The following is a 14,349-nucleotide window of genomic DNA, read 5'->3' as shown; positions in this document are numbered from 1 at the left end:
TGCCCAGGGTGACATCAAATTTGCCAACCCTCTCCCGACATTCCGTTCACGTGCCCTTGGGGTGCCAAAGTCCCGGGGCCAGGCTGGAATTCGGGACACATCATGCAGGGTGGTGTATGGATTTCTGGACTTGTTTGCTTTTAGTTAAACAAACGGGCTTGACTTCAAAAACTAAGTCCAGACTGATCAATAATCAGAAGTCTCACAACTCGAGAAAAACTTCACGTTCGTTTTATTTGAATGCATTCAATAGCATAAATGAGAACCACCCACCCATTCCTCCAGAAGGAAAATAGGCCTCTTCGATCACACCAGATCATCCAGGCAAACATGAGACTTCATTCCCTTCTCATCTAAAGCCTGAATTCTAGTTTCAACATACAAAAAAAGGGAAAGCTGGTAAAATTGTATTAGTAAAATTGAAAAACATTGAGGCAGAAAATGGAATTCGAAGCACGACTTCTTTATACACAACAGAAATTCAGTAAGTTCATTATTTAGAGCCCCATTTCTTGTTTTTGAAACTGCCAATCGACGGATTTATGTAACAATCGGCCACAAATACACGTTATAGCACAGGCTGGTAATGTTCAAAGGAAAGGATTTGGATTTAACAATCGCTTTGAGTGTTGACTGTCAACCTCAAAGGAGGCTGTGAGAATATACTTTATATCGTAGAGAAGAGGAAACAAGCATGTTGGCATCTGCAGTAAGTACGTGGACCCACCTGTAATTCTCATTCCGGTATTGGCAGGATACACACCGCCTAGTTATTTCTTGTCTTACTTGCCCTCCTCCCCTTGCTCTCTCCTCTACCTAAACCAGAGAGGGACTGAGGTTGACCTCAGGGGTGGCCATCTGCCCCAGGCAGGCTGTCAGACACACCAAAACACAGACTTTCAATGATTATTTGAAATAATAATTCTCTTACATATACCCCCACCGATGCAGATGCTTGAGCGGGGAATTCATTCTCTTGGTACTCACAGACATGGGAACGAAGGCCGGATCCGAATTACTAACTGATGAAAGCGCTGAAAGTATTCTGAAGGAGTTTCACATTCTTTTTCTGGCTGCCACTCATCAGTAGTGTGGCCCTTGGCAAGACATGAACATATAACCCCTGCTTTCTCTATGAAATGGATCTAATGTCTACTCCATTTATCTCATAGGATTGTTCTCATAAGTTCCTTAAAAAGTATATGTAAAATATATATAAATAAAACATAGTATAATTGTTATTGAATTATTTGAAGAAATTCATTTCTTTCCCATAATGTAGAATTGGATACTTTCTTTAGGGTCTAAAAAATATATTTATTATCTAACAGATGAAAATAATTAAATTACAGAAAAACCTAATTATAATTCTTCAGATTCACAAGGCCCATAATTTACATGGCAATGAGCTTGCCAGTTGGGCACTGAATAAAATCACTGCTGTATAAAATGGTTCATTCAATCATTCTTTGGGGATGCAAACTCAAGTTTAGCAAACAATGACACTTTTAAAAACTAATGTTGACATTCTAGGAAAGGATTAAGCAAATAAAGAAACCATAGCCAAAAAATCTTTTAATGTGATCTTATTAATTTCCTCAAAACCGAATGATTAGAAAACGGAATTTGAATTATAAGTCAATCCTAAGTCTTTGTCCCCAGTATCCTCTTACAGCCATAGAATGATCAATAAAGAGGTACCATCGCCAGTAGATAGGAATGCAGCTTTCAGTTTTGTGGAAACACAGGTTCTAGTTGGTAACCAACTTCCGGCACTCAGCGTTTGGCGATTCCTGCCTTGAATACTAATCAAATAGTAATGACCCTAAGTTAACACTAATGTAAATCCCTTAACATTTCTAACGAGGAAATACATTCCTCCGACAGACTTATGGGAGGCTAGAACGGACCATGGAGAGCACGTAGCCCAAACCTCATTTTATAGAACTAATGGCTTCGATGCCTGGCAGCATTTTTTATCAGAATGATCAAAGACCTAAATTACTGGTTATTTCTCTGGATAATGCTCGATGCCTGTGCACCGAGCATGCAGAATATGCCACGTACAACAAAAATGTCTGCAGCAAGTGAATACTTCCTCTTATTTAAGAAACAAGGTAGCAAGTTATTTCCATAAATGGTATTGCAGATTTGGGTACTTTTCGTAAATTCTGAACCTAGGATTTAATAGTGCTTCCTTGGTTCCTGGAGGATAAAATTGAACATGTCTAGAAACGTGCAGCACGACGAAGGTTAACCACGCTTGCTTTCCTGCTCTGCATTTATTGGGGCTACAGAGACTAAAACAGCGATTTTCCTCTCAAATAATCGGAAAAATACAACAGCAATTCCTTAAATACATAACAAAACTTTCTGGATTGCGAATCAACATGAGATGTAATAGCCTGCAGATGTATCAATTGCACAGCTTTATAAAATGTCATTCATCTAAGGCATTATGAAATTGTCTTCAGAGCAACACATATACACACGGTTCTATATACATAAAGGCATCCATTTATGAACAGAAAGTCAAGCACTGTGTAGAGAAGGGTAAAATAATACATATTTAGATTCTGAAGAATTTTTAAGAGACAATTTGGGGTTCCAAGAAACAGTGATTTACATTCAACTAAACACGTAGATGTTCAAATCTAGACAGGTAAAATTTTCATGATGCAGGCTACAAGAAAATTCACACTGTGAATTATTTGTTTTTCCAAGCCCTCTTTATCAAAATAGAGATTTCAAGTCCAGAGCCACCACCCATTGCATGAACAAACAGAACGCCTACGACTCTAAAATTTGCTTCCAATGTGCCTTCCCCCCTCACCTCCCTACCCAATAACAAGAGAAAAATTCCCAGAAGGGGAGCAGCTAGATGTTGTGCCCCTGTATCCGTTTGTGTTTCTGGATGGGGGAGGTTATTGCATCCCGATTACAATTTGGTGAAGGAGTTCTGATTTCTATCTCAAATAGACTATACTACTCCAAACCCAAAGATTTTTGCCGCACACCCAAACATGATCACGTAGACCCATATTTCTTCCTAGTGTAGAAAAAGGATCACTGACAGAGGAAAGAGACAGGTTCGACTCTCTCACTGGCCAATTATCCCAAATGAAAACATCAGTCTCTTGTTACTGAGGTTGTCAGCTCTCTCCTTTGTAAACAAAGTTTCTAGCTCAGTTTACATCTCGCCCTTTGATGCACTAGGGACGTATCTCGGTCTAACCCACCAACATATTTCCGTTGATTCCCACAATCTTACACAGGCCAATTCACGTAGCTATATAAGGAAGAAGTCACGATTTTCCAGGCACTTCTCAACATTTAAAAACTTAAATCCAGTTGTTTAAAATCTGTTTCACAAACAACCCCCCTGTCCCCTACAAAAAGGTAGCTGATTCTGGTACAGTCTCTCTGTGAGAAGACAAGTTCCTTCAGTTTTACCAAGGAAACAGTATGGAGGTTTTCTTCTACCTTCAACTCCAAATTTGGGCGCTCCGCCTCTGAGAACATCGGATGTTAGGTTATTCTAAATCAGCCCCTGTTTAAAGATTCTTTGTGGAATCCAGCTTAGAGTTCACTCGTGCTGGAGGACATTGCCATGACAGACATTCTTGATACAAAAATGCAATTTCAGCTGAGTTCCTGTGATCCCCTGAGCAGTTATAAATGCCCTTTGCTATAATGAGGCAGTGTTAAGACAAAGCAAATTATTCAAATATATGTACACTTGTCTTTAGACTAATATGAAATACATCGATAGAAGAGGGTACTCTTGTTCTGAACCGTTGAGAGTTTCAAAGGAAAATAAAGACACATAATATTGAGAAATTTCCAAAAAATCATTAAAAATGTTTTTGGTTGGCTGCCATTCAAAAGTTTTCCCAGAGTTCTCATCTATGTTCTATACACATGGTAAAGAAAAATGTACACGACCAAGAGATGTACTATACATAAATCAGTTATCAATATGTACGTGTGAACTAAAGTTCCTTAAATATACACGTCCCCACTTAGGATACATTCCATTATATCGGCAAAGCGTCGTTCTTTAATAATAGGTCCAGGATAGCAGCAATTTAATAACCTAGTTACCCAGTTACCTCGGGAAAGTATGATGGGTTCTGACAGTCCCTGATGCAGGGTCCTTAGTTTCAAGGAGAGCTCTCGACAAGCATTTTACATGTTCTCATGAAGCACCAGGCTACGTTGCTAATGGCAATTATGTAGTCCTGTCATTGGAGAAATGTTATTGTCTTTTCAAAACCCGTTTATTCAAAATCTGACCCACGGATAACAGGAAAAATAAGTCACAAAGGCGATACCCACCCAAAGCATATATGATACATAAAGCATTTATATTTTATTTCTTACATTTTTTTTGTTGTTTTATCAGTGCCTTGTACACACAGAAAGTATTTGGATTGCCCTACCAGATCTGAGAGAGCAATATGAAACTCTGCTGAGAAGAGAGCTGCTCCCAGTTGTGTTTGAAAAGATGTAGATAACTTGGTTATCAGTGTTTTTACAAACTGAGATGGCATGATAGCATACTAGGCGTTGTTTTAAAAGAGTTAGGTTTATGAGTCTATACCTTTGGGTAAGTTATGAACTTGCAACCAAAATTTACATATATAATATGCAAAAAAAACCCTTTAGGTTGATTTATAATAAACCATATTCGTCCCAGAAGGAAAGACAGAATGGCTTCGAGGAAACGTTTATTTCGTGTGTACCACCGGACAGACTCACGCATGCCCAATGGATGGAAATTCTAGGAAGGCGGCAATTTACGTGGACTGGTGTACACATGGACTTTCCTACTCACTCCTGGTGTGTACTTTTAGGTCCAGCTCTAAATGTGTGGGGTGCACGAACACAGAGCTCAGGAAAGGTCTCTGTTACCTATGATGAAGGTTTTTAACCTCAGCCACTCGACCCGTATTTCATAAAAAACAATCCTGTAGACCACAGCTACCGGCTGTAGGAGGAGAGTTTATCACCTTAACAAAGATGCACTTGCCAAGGGAGAGCTGCTCGATCAGACTGCATTGTTCTACAGGCTGCAACCCTTTCACCTGGAAGGGACAGCTTCCTCTGCACAGCAGTTTCTCCTGCTTGAAGCTTAGATCACACACGGAGAAACTTATTGTGCTTCTGCCAAGTCACTGTGGGGATGCCTGGAACAGCACACCCAGGAGCCCACAGAGGCAGAACCAACCTATTCACTCCCCCAGATAAGCAGCCTGCTGTGCGGCGCTTATGACAATTTCCCCTTCAACAGTGTTATCCTTTCCCTCCTACGGGGGGGGGGGGGGGGGAGGCGGCGGGAGGGGGGGTTCTCCCATGTTTCTCATGGTGGTCAAATCAACACAGAGCAGACTCTGGCTGCTCAGTTGTGATGTGTGTTGCCAACCATGACAACACATTGATTATACTGAATGTTCACACGGGCTCCTTGAATTTGGCTGGAAGTTGAACAGTCCAATGGGATCCTTCCAAGGATAACATGACGATGGGTTGGTTCCTTCTCAGCAACCCCAAAGCTTCCCGACATGCGCCACAGACATGGCCAAGACTGCAGAACCCGGGTCCTTCTCTTCACACAGGCTCGGCCTTTTCTGATGGCAAAGGCAGGCAGACAAGTTCAAAGTCTGGACACAGAGGCACTTTCAAAGTTTGGCAAGGAGGAGGCAAGTTCACTAAATGGGGCTTTATCACTGTGCTTCTCATTAAAACCCCGGACGTCTGTGGCACGTGGACAGGAGCAGAGACCTTTAGGTCGTGGATGGGTCATGCTTTTTCTTCTTGCCCCGACAGGACTTGCAGACACAGCAGATTATACACGGGGAAGCCAGGAGCAGCAAGGGTGAAGTCACCAGCGCAATGATGCCCAGCCCCACCAGAATTCCCACCACCTGGAAATTCAGAAGAAAAGCCTACTTCAGCAGTTCAGTCTTCCTATTCGGATACTATACCATCAGCTACAGACTGAATGTTTGTTTCCCCCCCCAAAAAAATTCATACATTGAAACCTTAATGTCTAATACAATGTTATTTGGAAACAAAGGCCTTTGGGAGGTAATCAGGACTCCAAGGGTGGAGCCCTCATGATGGTGTTAGTACCCTCATAAAAAGAGACATCAGAGAGCTTGCTTCCTCTCCCCCAGCTCGGCATCCTGTGGGGACACAGTGAGAAGAAGGCCACCTACAGACCAGGAAGAGGGTCCTTGCCAAAACCCAACCACACTGGCACCTTCATCTCAGGCTTCTGTCTCCAGAACTGGGAGACATACATTTCTATTTTTCAAGCCACCCAGTTTTACGGTAATTTATTCTAGCAGCCTGAAGAAAGACATCACCTCAGGCATATGAAACAGTTATAATTATGGGACCTTTCAGCCAGTGCCCAGCATGATCCGAATGGGATATAAAGCAGGGAGACAGCAAGGATTAGATCAGAGGTGAGAGGGACAAACCGGACGCTAACCTGAGCTCTGGAACAAGCTCCACGTAAGCCTGAATTGTTGCTGTTGACTCTCTCCCTACCCGAGGCTCCTTGACAGCCTCATAGGGCTGCTAATAATGATTACTAGGCTATTAACACTGACGCCCTTAAAAGGAACATAGTCTTTAATAAATATGAAATACTGTTAAAAATAAACCAGGACGGGGGCGCCTGGGTGGCTCAGTCATTAAGCGTCTGCCTTCGGCTCAGGGCGTGATCCCAGCGTTCTGGGATCGAGCCCCACATCGGGCTCCTCCGCTGGGAGCCTGCTTCTTCCTCTCCCACTCCCCCTGCTTGTGTTCCCTCTCTCGCTGGCTGTCTCTCTCTCTCTGTGTCAAATAAATAAATAAAATCTTAAAAAAAAAAAAAAAAAACCAGGACGCCCTTTGAACCCGCCACAGAAACACACAATGGCATGTGCAGAGGGATCGAAGCCCCCAGCAGGGGCTCACAGGATTTTAAAGCAACACCTTTTATAGGAAATATGACTTCCAGGGCTTTAGGAAGTCATTCTACCATTTTTTCAAGAGGAAAGAATATCTGCCTTGATTCTGCAGGTCGCTGTTAATGACTTGGCCGCTCTGGAGCCCTGCCCCTCTCCTCATCCTCAAGGGGATCGTGCTCATGAACTAACTTCAGGCAGCTGCCGCATTACTTTCCCCGGTCCCCCACCCCAGAACTCCCCAGAACCTCCCAGGCTGGGATGGTAAGTAGAGAACAGGGTGGGGAGGAGGAATAGGTGGGCCCTTTAAGCCATCCCGAGTCCGGTGTATCTCCTGCTCGCTTAAAGGTCAGGGTACCTGCGTTCGGTTCCACATCACGGAGGCTCTCGAGTGGCCCAGCTTATTCCTACACGGCCCTTTGTCATAATGTCTGAGGAAAATGTCATTCTGAAACACAAAGAGAGAGGTTTCAGTAAACATGCTCTTTTGAACTGAGAAATAAATACTAACCACATGAGATCGCCTTGGTGGAAACAAAGGGTCTTTGAAGGAATACAAATGGCGGCCTCCAGGAATTCCAAGGCCGCAATCTTTAGAATATATCTCAGTACTTTTACAAATCACTGAGTGAAAACAGATCAGAATCATCAAGACTCTTGACTGAGTCTAGAAAGCATTAGAGTCCTGACCAATCATCTTTGAAAGGTGACTCTAGCACAGGTGTGACGTGGACTGAAGATTGGGAGTGGAGAGCATGTGAGATAACATCCCAGCGGCCGAGATGGGAAACACAGACATGGGGTCCTAAGAAGGTAACTAACTAGATGGGGGAGAAAGAAGAAATCGTAGATGAGGGGAAAGCCACCAGGCAGAGGCAGGAGCCTGGTCGAGAGAAATGACAACGGAGAGTTGAACTTTGTTGGGAAGATGATGGCCACAGTTTAGACATGTGGAACTCGAGAGACACTTGAGACATCCAAGCTGCAATGTTCAAAAGGCAGCTGATTACACAGATGAGAATTTTGGGGAAAAGACAGGAATCAGCGTACAGGGGGTGGAGAAAAACCACAGATGTAGATGAGATCACCCAGGGAGAGTGTAGACTGACAAGCAAAGAGGATGTCAAGGTCGGGGGGGGGGCTCGGGGGCTCAGTTGGTTGAGCATCTGACTTGAGTTTGGCTCAGGTCATGATCTCAGGGTTGTGAGACACAGCCCCACGCCCAGTGCTGAGCCTGCTTAAGATTCTCTCTCTCCCTCTTCCTCTGCCCCTCCCCCTTCTTGTTTTCGCACCCTAAAAAAAAAAAAAAAAAAAAGAATGAATCAAGGAGGCATCTGGAAAGAAAACAGAAGTGACCAGAAAGGCAGAAGGAAAGCTGAAGAGATGTCATCACTGAAACAGAGGCAGTGAAGACGTCAAAGGCAGCGGAGAATCTAGGTAAGAAGAGGACTGAAACATCCATTGGATTTTACCCAGAAGACAGCACTCAAAGCCTTGGCCAAAACACAGTCAGGGCTGCGACGATGTGTCAAGCTGAGTGCACTTCAAAGACTGGAGGTAGGTATCAACGATGAGAGGGGATTATGCTGTTCTGAGGCTTGGCTTCTAAGAGAAGGAGAGAGAGAGAATGGTAGAAAGGGAGACAAGTAGGCTTGAGAAAAATGTGACTCGTTTTTAAATGGGACACAGCTGAGCCTATGGAGGTATTAGTAGAAACTGAAGTCACAGGAGAGAGAAGACATAATGGAAGGGGACAAATCTCTGAGGTCCCTGAAGCAGAAGATTAAGAACACTTCGTCCTCTGAAACAGCAGGGATGAGGACCAAGGCAGGAGCAAACTCGACACTCCAGCAAAACTCAAAAATCCCTCGGTTTGGGCATCTGTCTCAGGCTTGGCTCTTGGACAATCATCCTGCTTCCAGACTCATGCTCTGAAACTTTCCTACAAAGATCAACACCACCATCTGACACAGAACACTTGCCGGGAGAAAAACATCATTACCAACAAGCCAGTGCCCCTGGCGAAAACCGAGAAAATGAGATCTCAGAAAACAATGACCAGAAAAAGATGTTTCAGTATTTGAAGTCTGTGTGTCCAGCCTTTTAACATCTGTACCATTTCAGCTCGAGCACCGGAACAGTCCAAGTAACAGAACAGAGTGTTCTTTGCAACACCATACCCCAGACATATTTCAGCCAAAGCATGGGGAGATCTGGTACACATCTTTATTCCCTTACAGTCTTGCCTCTTAAAAAGAACCTCACAGGCTCAGCCTCCTTGTGGATATGAACCCAGTTAAAGTTCTGGGTAAACCTGCAGGCAAACAGAAAAGATTTCTTTCCTTTGTAAAAACATGAGGGGTGTGCAACCCGTGAAAACCTCACCCAGGGTATCACACGTTTGGAAACATAATGGGTCTCGAATATCACACATACTTGTAATTCAAGGGGTTATGATAAACAGAATAAAAAAGTAAATAAAAACACTTCTTTCAACTTGAGCTGCTGAGCTTCCCCAGTCTAAAATGGCAGTTTTCTTTCCCCCAGTTGATACCTCTGCCTGCAACACTGAGATCAGGCTGATTAAAATTCTTGCTCACGGATGTCCTCCGAAACAACTTACCTAATTTTCAGTTAAAGCTCAGGCATGCGGTGGCCAGCAGCGTCCCGTATGAACTGCACACGGACTCACTGAGTGTGTGACAGATACTGACGCTCCACAGGAGCTGCTCAGCCAGCTGAAGCAAGCGAGGCAATTAAATGAGAAGCCGAGCAGGGCGCCTGGGTGGCTCAGTCGGTTGGGCGTCTGACTCTTGATTTCAGCTCAGGTCGTGACCTCAGAGTCGTGAGATCGAGCTCCGCATCGGGGTCCACGCTCAGTGCGGAATCTGCTTGTGATTCTCTCCCTCCCTCTCCCTCTGCCCCTCTCCTGATTTGCACTCATTTGTTCTCATTCTCTCTCTAAAATAAATAAATAAATAAATCGAAAGAAAGAAAGAAAGAAAGAAAGAAAGAAAGAAAGAAAGAAAGAAGAAAAGAAGGAAGGAAAGAGAAAGAAAAGAAAGAAAAGAAAAGAAAAGAAAAGAAAAGAAAAGAAAAGAAAAGAAATAAGGAAGGAAGGAAGGAAGGAAGGAAGGAAGGAAGGAAGGAAGGAAGAAAGAAAGAAAGAAAGAAAGAAAGAAAGAAAGAAAGAAAGAAAGAAAGAAAGAAAGAAAGAAAGAAAGGTTGAGAAAAGAATGTCCACTCCACCATGATGGAGGGCTCACACTGATGTAGACATATTAGTCCCGATTGCCAAAACAGGAACATCTATTCCTACATGGGGTAGCACACGTGTGCTAGAAGAAACACCAGAATTGAAGTGAGATCTGCTGATCAGTCCTTCATGCCACATTTTACCTCTGAGGTTACCATGAGCCTCAGCACGAGACTGAATGAACCGCACCTGAACTGGACATGAATGATGAGCGGAAAGAATCTCTGGGGCAGACCCCGTTATCTGGGCGTGGATCCCTAACAAAATGAGAGCAATCCCACTGTCATGCCAACGAATGAAGTGGTTATTTAAGATTTGAGGTTATTTAAGATTCCATTGATTTGAGTAGCTTCTTCTTTAAATTCAAAAAGAGGAAGAGAACCAAATTAGGGCAGGCAGAAAAACAGCTCTCCTACAGAGAACTGTGGCCTAATCCCCAGAATTTGAAAGTAGATTTGCTTACATGGGAAAAGGGACTTTACAAGTGTGATTAAAGCTTGAGATGGAGGAGAAGAGCCTGTATCATCCAGATGTGGCCCATCTAATCACTGTACCATCCAGATGTGGCCCATTTAATCACTGTACCATCCAGATGTGGCCCATTTAATCACTGTACCATCCAGATGTGGCCCATCGAATCCGAGGGTCCTGAAGAGCAGAGCCACTTTCCCAGCTGTGGTCAGAGGGAGCTGTGACAATGCAAGAAGGGGTCGGAGAGACAGGATATGGCTGGCTTCAAAGATGGAGAATGGGGCCACAAGCCAACCAAAGCAGGCAGCTTCTAGACACTAGAAAAAGCAAAGAAATGGATTCTCCTCTGAAATCCAGAAAAGAATGCAGCCCTGAGGACACCCTGATTTTTAATCCAGTGACACCCATGTCAGACAGAACTAAAGACAAGAAACGTGGGCTGTTTAAGCCACTACATTCGTGGTGATGTGTTACAGCGACAACGGGAAATGAATACACTGATAGTTCTTTACGTGATAAAAGGAGACAGTGCCCCCACAGCAAAGAAATGTCCCTAAAACAAAAGCCCACCTTGAAAGCTAAGCCGAGACAGTAAGGGACTCAAAGAGACATTTGCTAGACATCTAGGGTAGCAGGCTCAGAAAGTATCATTGAGAAAAATAAGCTTCTTTTGCAGGACAAACATAGGCTCAAGATTTTAAAAGGAAAGGGGCGCCTGGGTAGTTCAGTCGTTTTAGCATCTGCCTTCAGCTCAGGTCATGATCCTGGGGTCCTGGGATTGAGTCCCTCTGTCTTAGGGCTTCCTGCTCAGCGGGGAGTCTGCTTCTCCCTTTCCCACCCTCCCTGCTTGTGCTCTCTCTCTCTCTCTCTCTCTCTGTCAAATAAATAAATAAAATATTTAAAAAAAAAAAAAAAGAAGATTTTAAAAGGAAAGCCTGTAGGATCCTGGTGGTTGCACAGATATGATGTAGAAAATGCCCCCAGGAGATGCTTGCAAGGGGAACTTACGTCCAGGTTCTGGAGACAGTACCAGCAAAACGTGTGTTTGCAATTCTTGCACATCATCTGAGCACAGCCCTCGTTGCGCTCGATGTAAACCCGACAAACAGGGCACTGCTTAATGGGGGCTTCTGTGTCTGTCCCGAAGAGGGCCCTAGAAACAAAATGGATAAGAAATGATGGGGTGGGGCTCAAGAATGCTGCTAGAACCACGAGGGTGTACACTACCCAGGGCTGGGGAAGAGTGGGCTGAGGGTAATTAATTCAACAGTTAACTAAGGCCCTTCTAGACCCCACTTTCTGGTCACCAACTGAATTCCTAGGGCTCCTAATGGGTAGGTAGGACTCTTCCTCATCTGAGCTTAATTCACTTCCATGGAAGAGGGTGGGGGTAAAACGAGGGGGGACGCAGACTATTAGCTGTTCGGATAACTCAAAACAAAAAAAAGAACCTTAATTTATTTATCTTTGGCTTGGAGTGAATGATATAATTGTATTTTCCACACCTGACTTAATTCGTTGTTTTGCCAAATTAGTATTTCATTCCCTGAGCACACACTGTCGAAAACGCAAGCATTCTGCTGTGCAACAGAAAAACCAGCTCTCGATCTGACACGGTACAGAAACATCTTTCTGGTGATCTGCTCTGATAAATAAATGGAAGAGGTCATGGGAGGCAATAATCAATACTTGAAAATCAATGTCCAGTCTCATTAAAGAGACCTGCTCCAGACGGATGAATAGGTCAGCATGGGCTCATAGCCTTAGGGGACACGGAAAATAAGTGGAACACGTTGGGGTGGGAAGGTTAGGGGAACCACAGCACTGCATTGCACGTTAGCACGTTCATCAAAACCAGCCCCCAGCACACAGAGACATCAAGTTCACAAAGGGCTGTCAGCCCCAGGATCCGATCGGATACTCACAATAACCTTATTATAGCAGCGGGACGGTTACTATTTTAATTCTCCCCCTTCCATTTTTTTTTTTTCAAATAGAGACACAGACTCATAGAGGCTGAGTGACTTCCATGAGGTCCCACAGATACCAAGCGACAATGTCAGAACGCAGCCTCTCGAGGTGCCTGGATGGCTCAGTCGGTTGGGCATCTGCCTTCAACTTGGGTCATGATCCCAGGGTCCTGGGATTGAGCCCCGCGTCAGCGCTCTGCTCAGTAGGGAGTCTGCTTCTCCCTCTGACCCTTCCCGCTCTCGTGCTCGCTCGCTCTCTCTTAAATAAATAAAATCTTTTAAAATATTAAAAAAGAATTCAACCTTTCTCCTCTGGGATCTTCACATTGTCCCGTGATACCTGCAGACCTCACTGCCATGTGCAGAGGGTACCGGCTAAGAAGGCGCGGGCCGGCCATGCGCACTAGATCTATTTTTCCTCTTGGTTTGTCTGGTCTAAGATTCGAGCACAGCCTCCTAGCCAGGTAGCGCTACCATTCCTGAAGAATGGTTCTACACACTCGGAGGGTGCGGGGTGAGTGGGCCAGCCCGGCCGGAACACTGGTACCTCTGTTCTTGCCGATGCAGAACAGCCAGAGTTCTCAAGCAAAGCATGGGATCGAGCACAAAGCTTTCTCGCTCTGGGCCCTTCGGCTGCCATGAAAACCCTCCGTACTGAAAGGTAGAAATTTAACTGCTTCTCATTGTAACAGAATTTGAACCTTGGCACCATCTTTGCAGGGCACAAAGTATCGGGAGATGTAGCTCCTTTCCTCTAGGACCCGCGCACTGGGCCCCACGCTGCCCTGAAGGCCACTCTTTCTATGGCAGCGCTCTCTCTGACGGGATTGGCACGCCTCACAAGCTGCCACGTAGTCGGGTCACAAAATAATGTCTGTGTCGCTTTGCAAGCAGAAGAACGAGGTAAATCAAGAGCAGGTGCTCACGGTTCCTAAGCAGACGGCTGGGGACAAGCCATGCCTTGCGGTGGAAAACCAAGGGGCCGTGTGCCTCCCGACCCGAGGAGAAATCAAAATGTATACTGACTCTAATTTCAGCAGTATCTGGGAGATTCTCCAGGGGTAAATACCTAACACCCCCTTAGAAAGGCTCTGTCAGGGGCGCCTGGGTGGCGCAGTCGTTAAGCGTCTGCCTTCGGCTCAGGGTGTGATCCCGGCGTTCTGGGATCGAGCCCCACATCAGGCTCTTCCGCTATGAGCCTGCTTCTTCCTCTCCCACTCCCCCTGCTATGTTCCCTCTCTCACTGGCTGTCTCTATCTCTGTTAAATAAATAAATAAAATCTTTAAAAAAAAAAAAGAAAGGCTCTGTCAGTTACTCTTTGTTAACAACTTCCCAATTCTGAGACACTTCTCAGGGAAGTTCCACAGGGCAATAACTAATCTCTAAATTCCATCACAAGAGAACTCCAAGTGACATATTTGGGGTTTCTAAGAACACCAGTGAATAATCCCAAAGACCATTTCCTTTCTTACCCGTGCTCTGTTGGCAGGACGATAGGCTGGCTCTCTCTACAGGAGACTTCTGCGTGCCAAGCATCCTTGCAACAGGAGCAGAACTTCAGGTGACAGGATGGGCACTCCACCTGCACAGGCTGTCCTGGGTCACTGGAGGCAACAGGGCACACTGTCTGACAGTCTGCAACAGGACACCACGTTCGGTAGGGGTCCAGGTGAACTTCTAAAGTGTAAAAAA

At 44.7% G+C, this 14,349-nt stretch overlaps 1 protein-coding gene across 11 annotated transcripts in view; it reads right to left on the bottom strand.

The window, feature by feature from the left end:
• Window positions 1–209: 209 nt before the first annotated feature.
• The window catches only part of RNF144B (ring finger protein 144B), a 172,843-nt gene continuing 158,703 nt past the window's right edge, over window positions 210–14,349 (bottom strand). For all 11 annotated transcript variants that reach the window (XM_087858082.1, XM_045811555.2, XM_087858083.1 and 8 more), the window contains 4 exons: window positions 14,130–14,334; window positions 11,695–11,839; window positions 7,318–7,407; window positions 210–5,927 (listed from right to left, as the gene is read on the bottom strand). In XM_087858082.1, the coding sequence (XP_087714208.1) occupies window positions 5,787–5,927; window positions 7,318–7,407; window positions 11,695–11,839; window positions 14,130–14,334 (581 nt within the window). In that variant the 3' untranslated portion in view covers window positions 210–5,786. The remainder of the gene's footprint in view (window positions 5,928–7,317; window positions 7,408–11,694; window positions 11,840–14,129; window positions 14,335–14,349) is intronic.

This window comes from Ursus americanus, chromosome 32, assembly GCF_024610735.1.
Source record: "Ursus americanus isolate L20-20 chromosome 32, mUrsAme1.1.p, whole genome shotgun sequence".
NCBI lineage: Eukaryota > Metazoa > Chordata > Mammalia > Carnivora > Ursidae > Ursus > Ursus americanus.
This window is presented reverse-complemented; position numbering and strand designations above follow the sequence as displayed.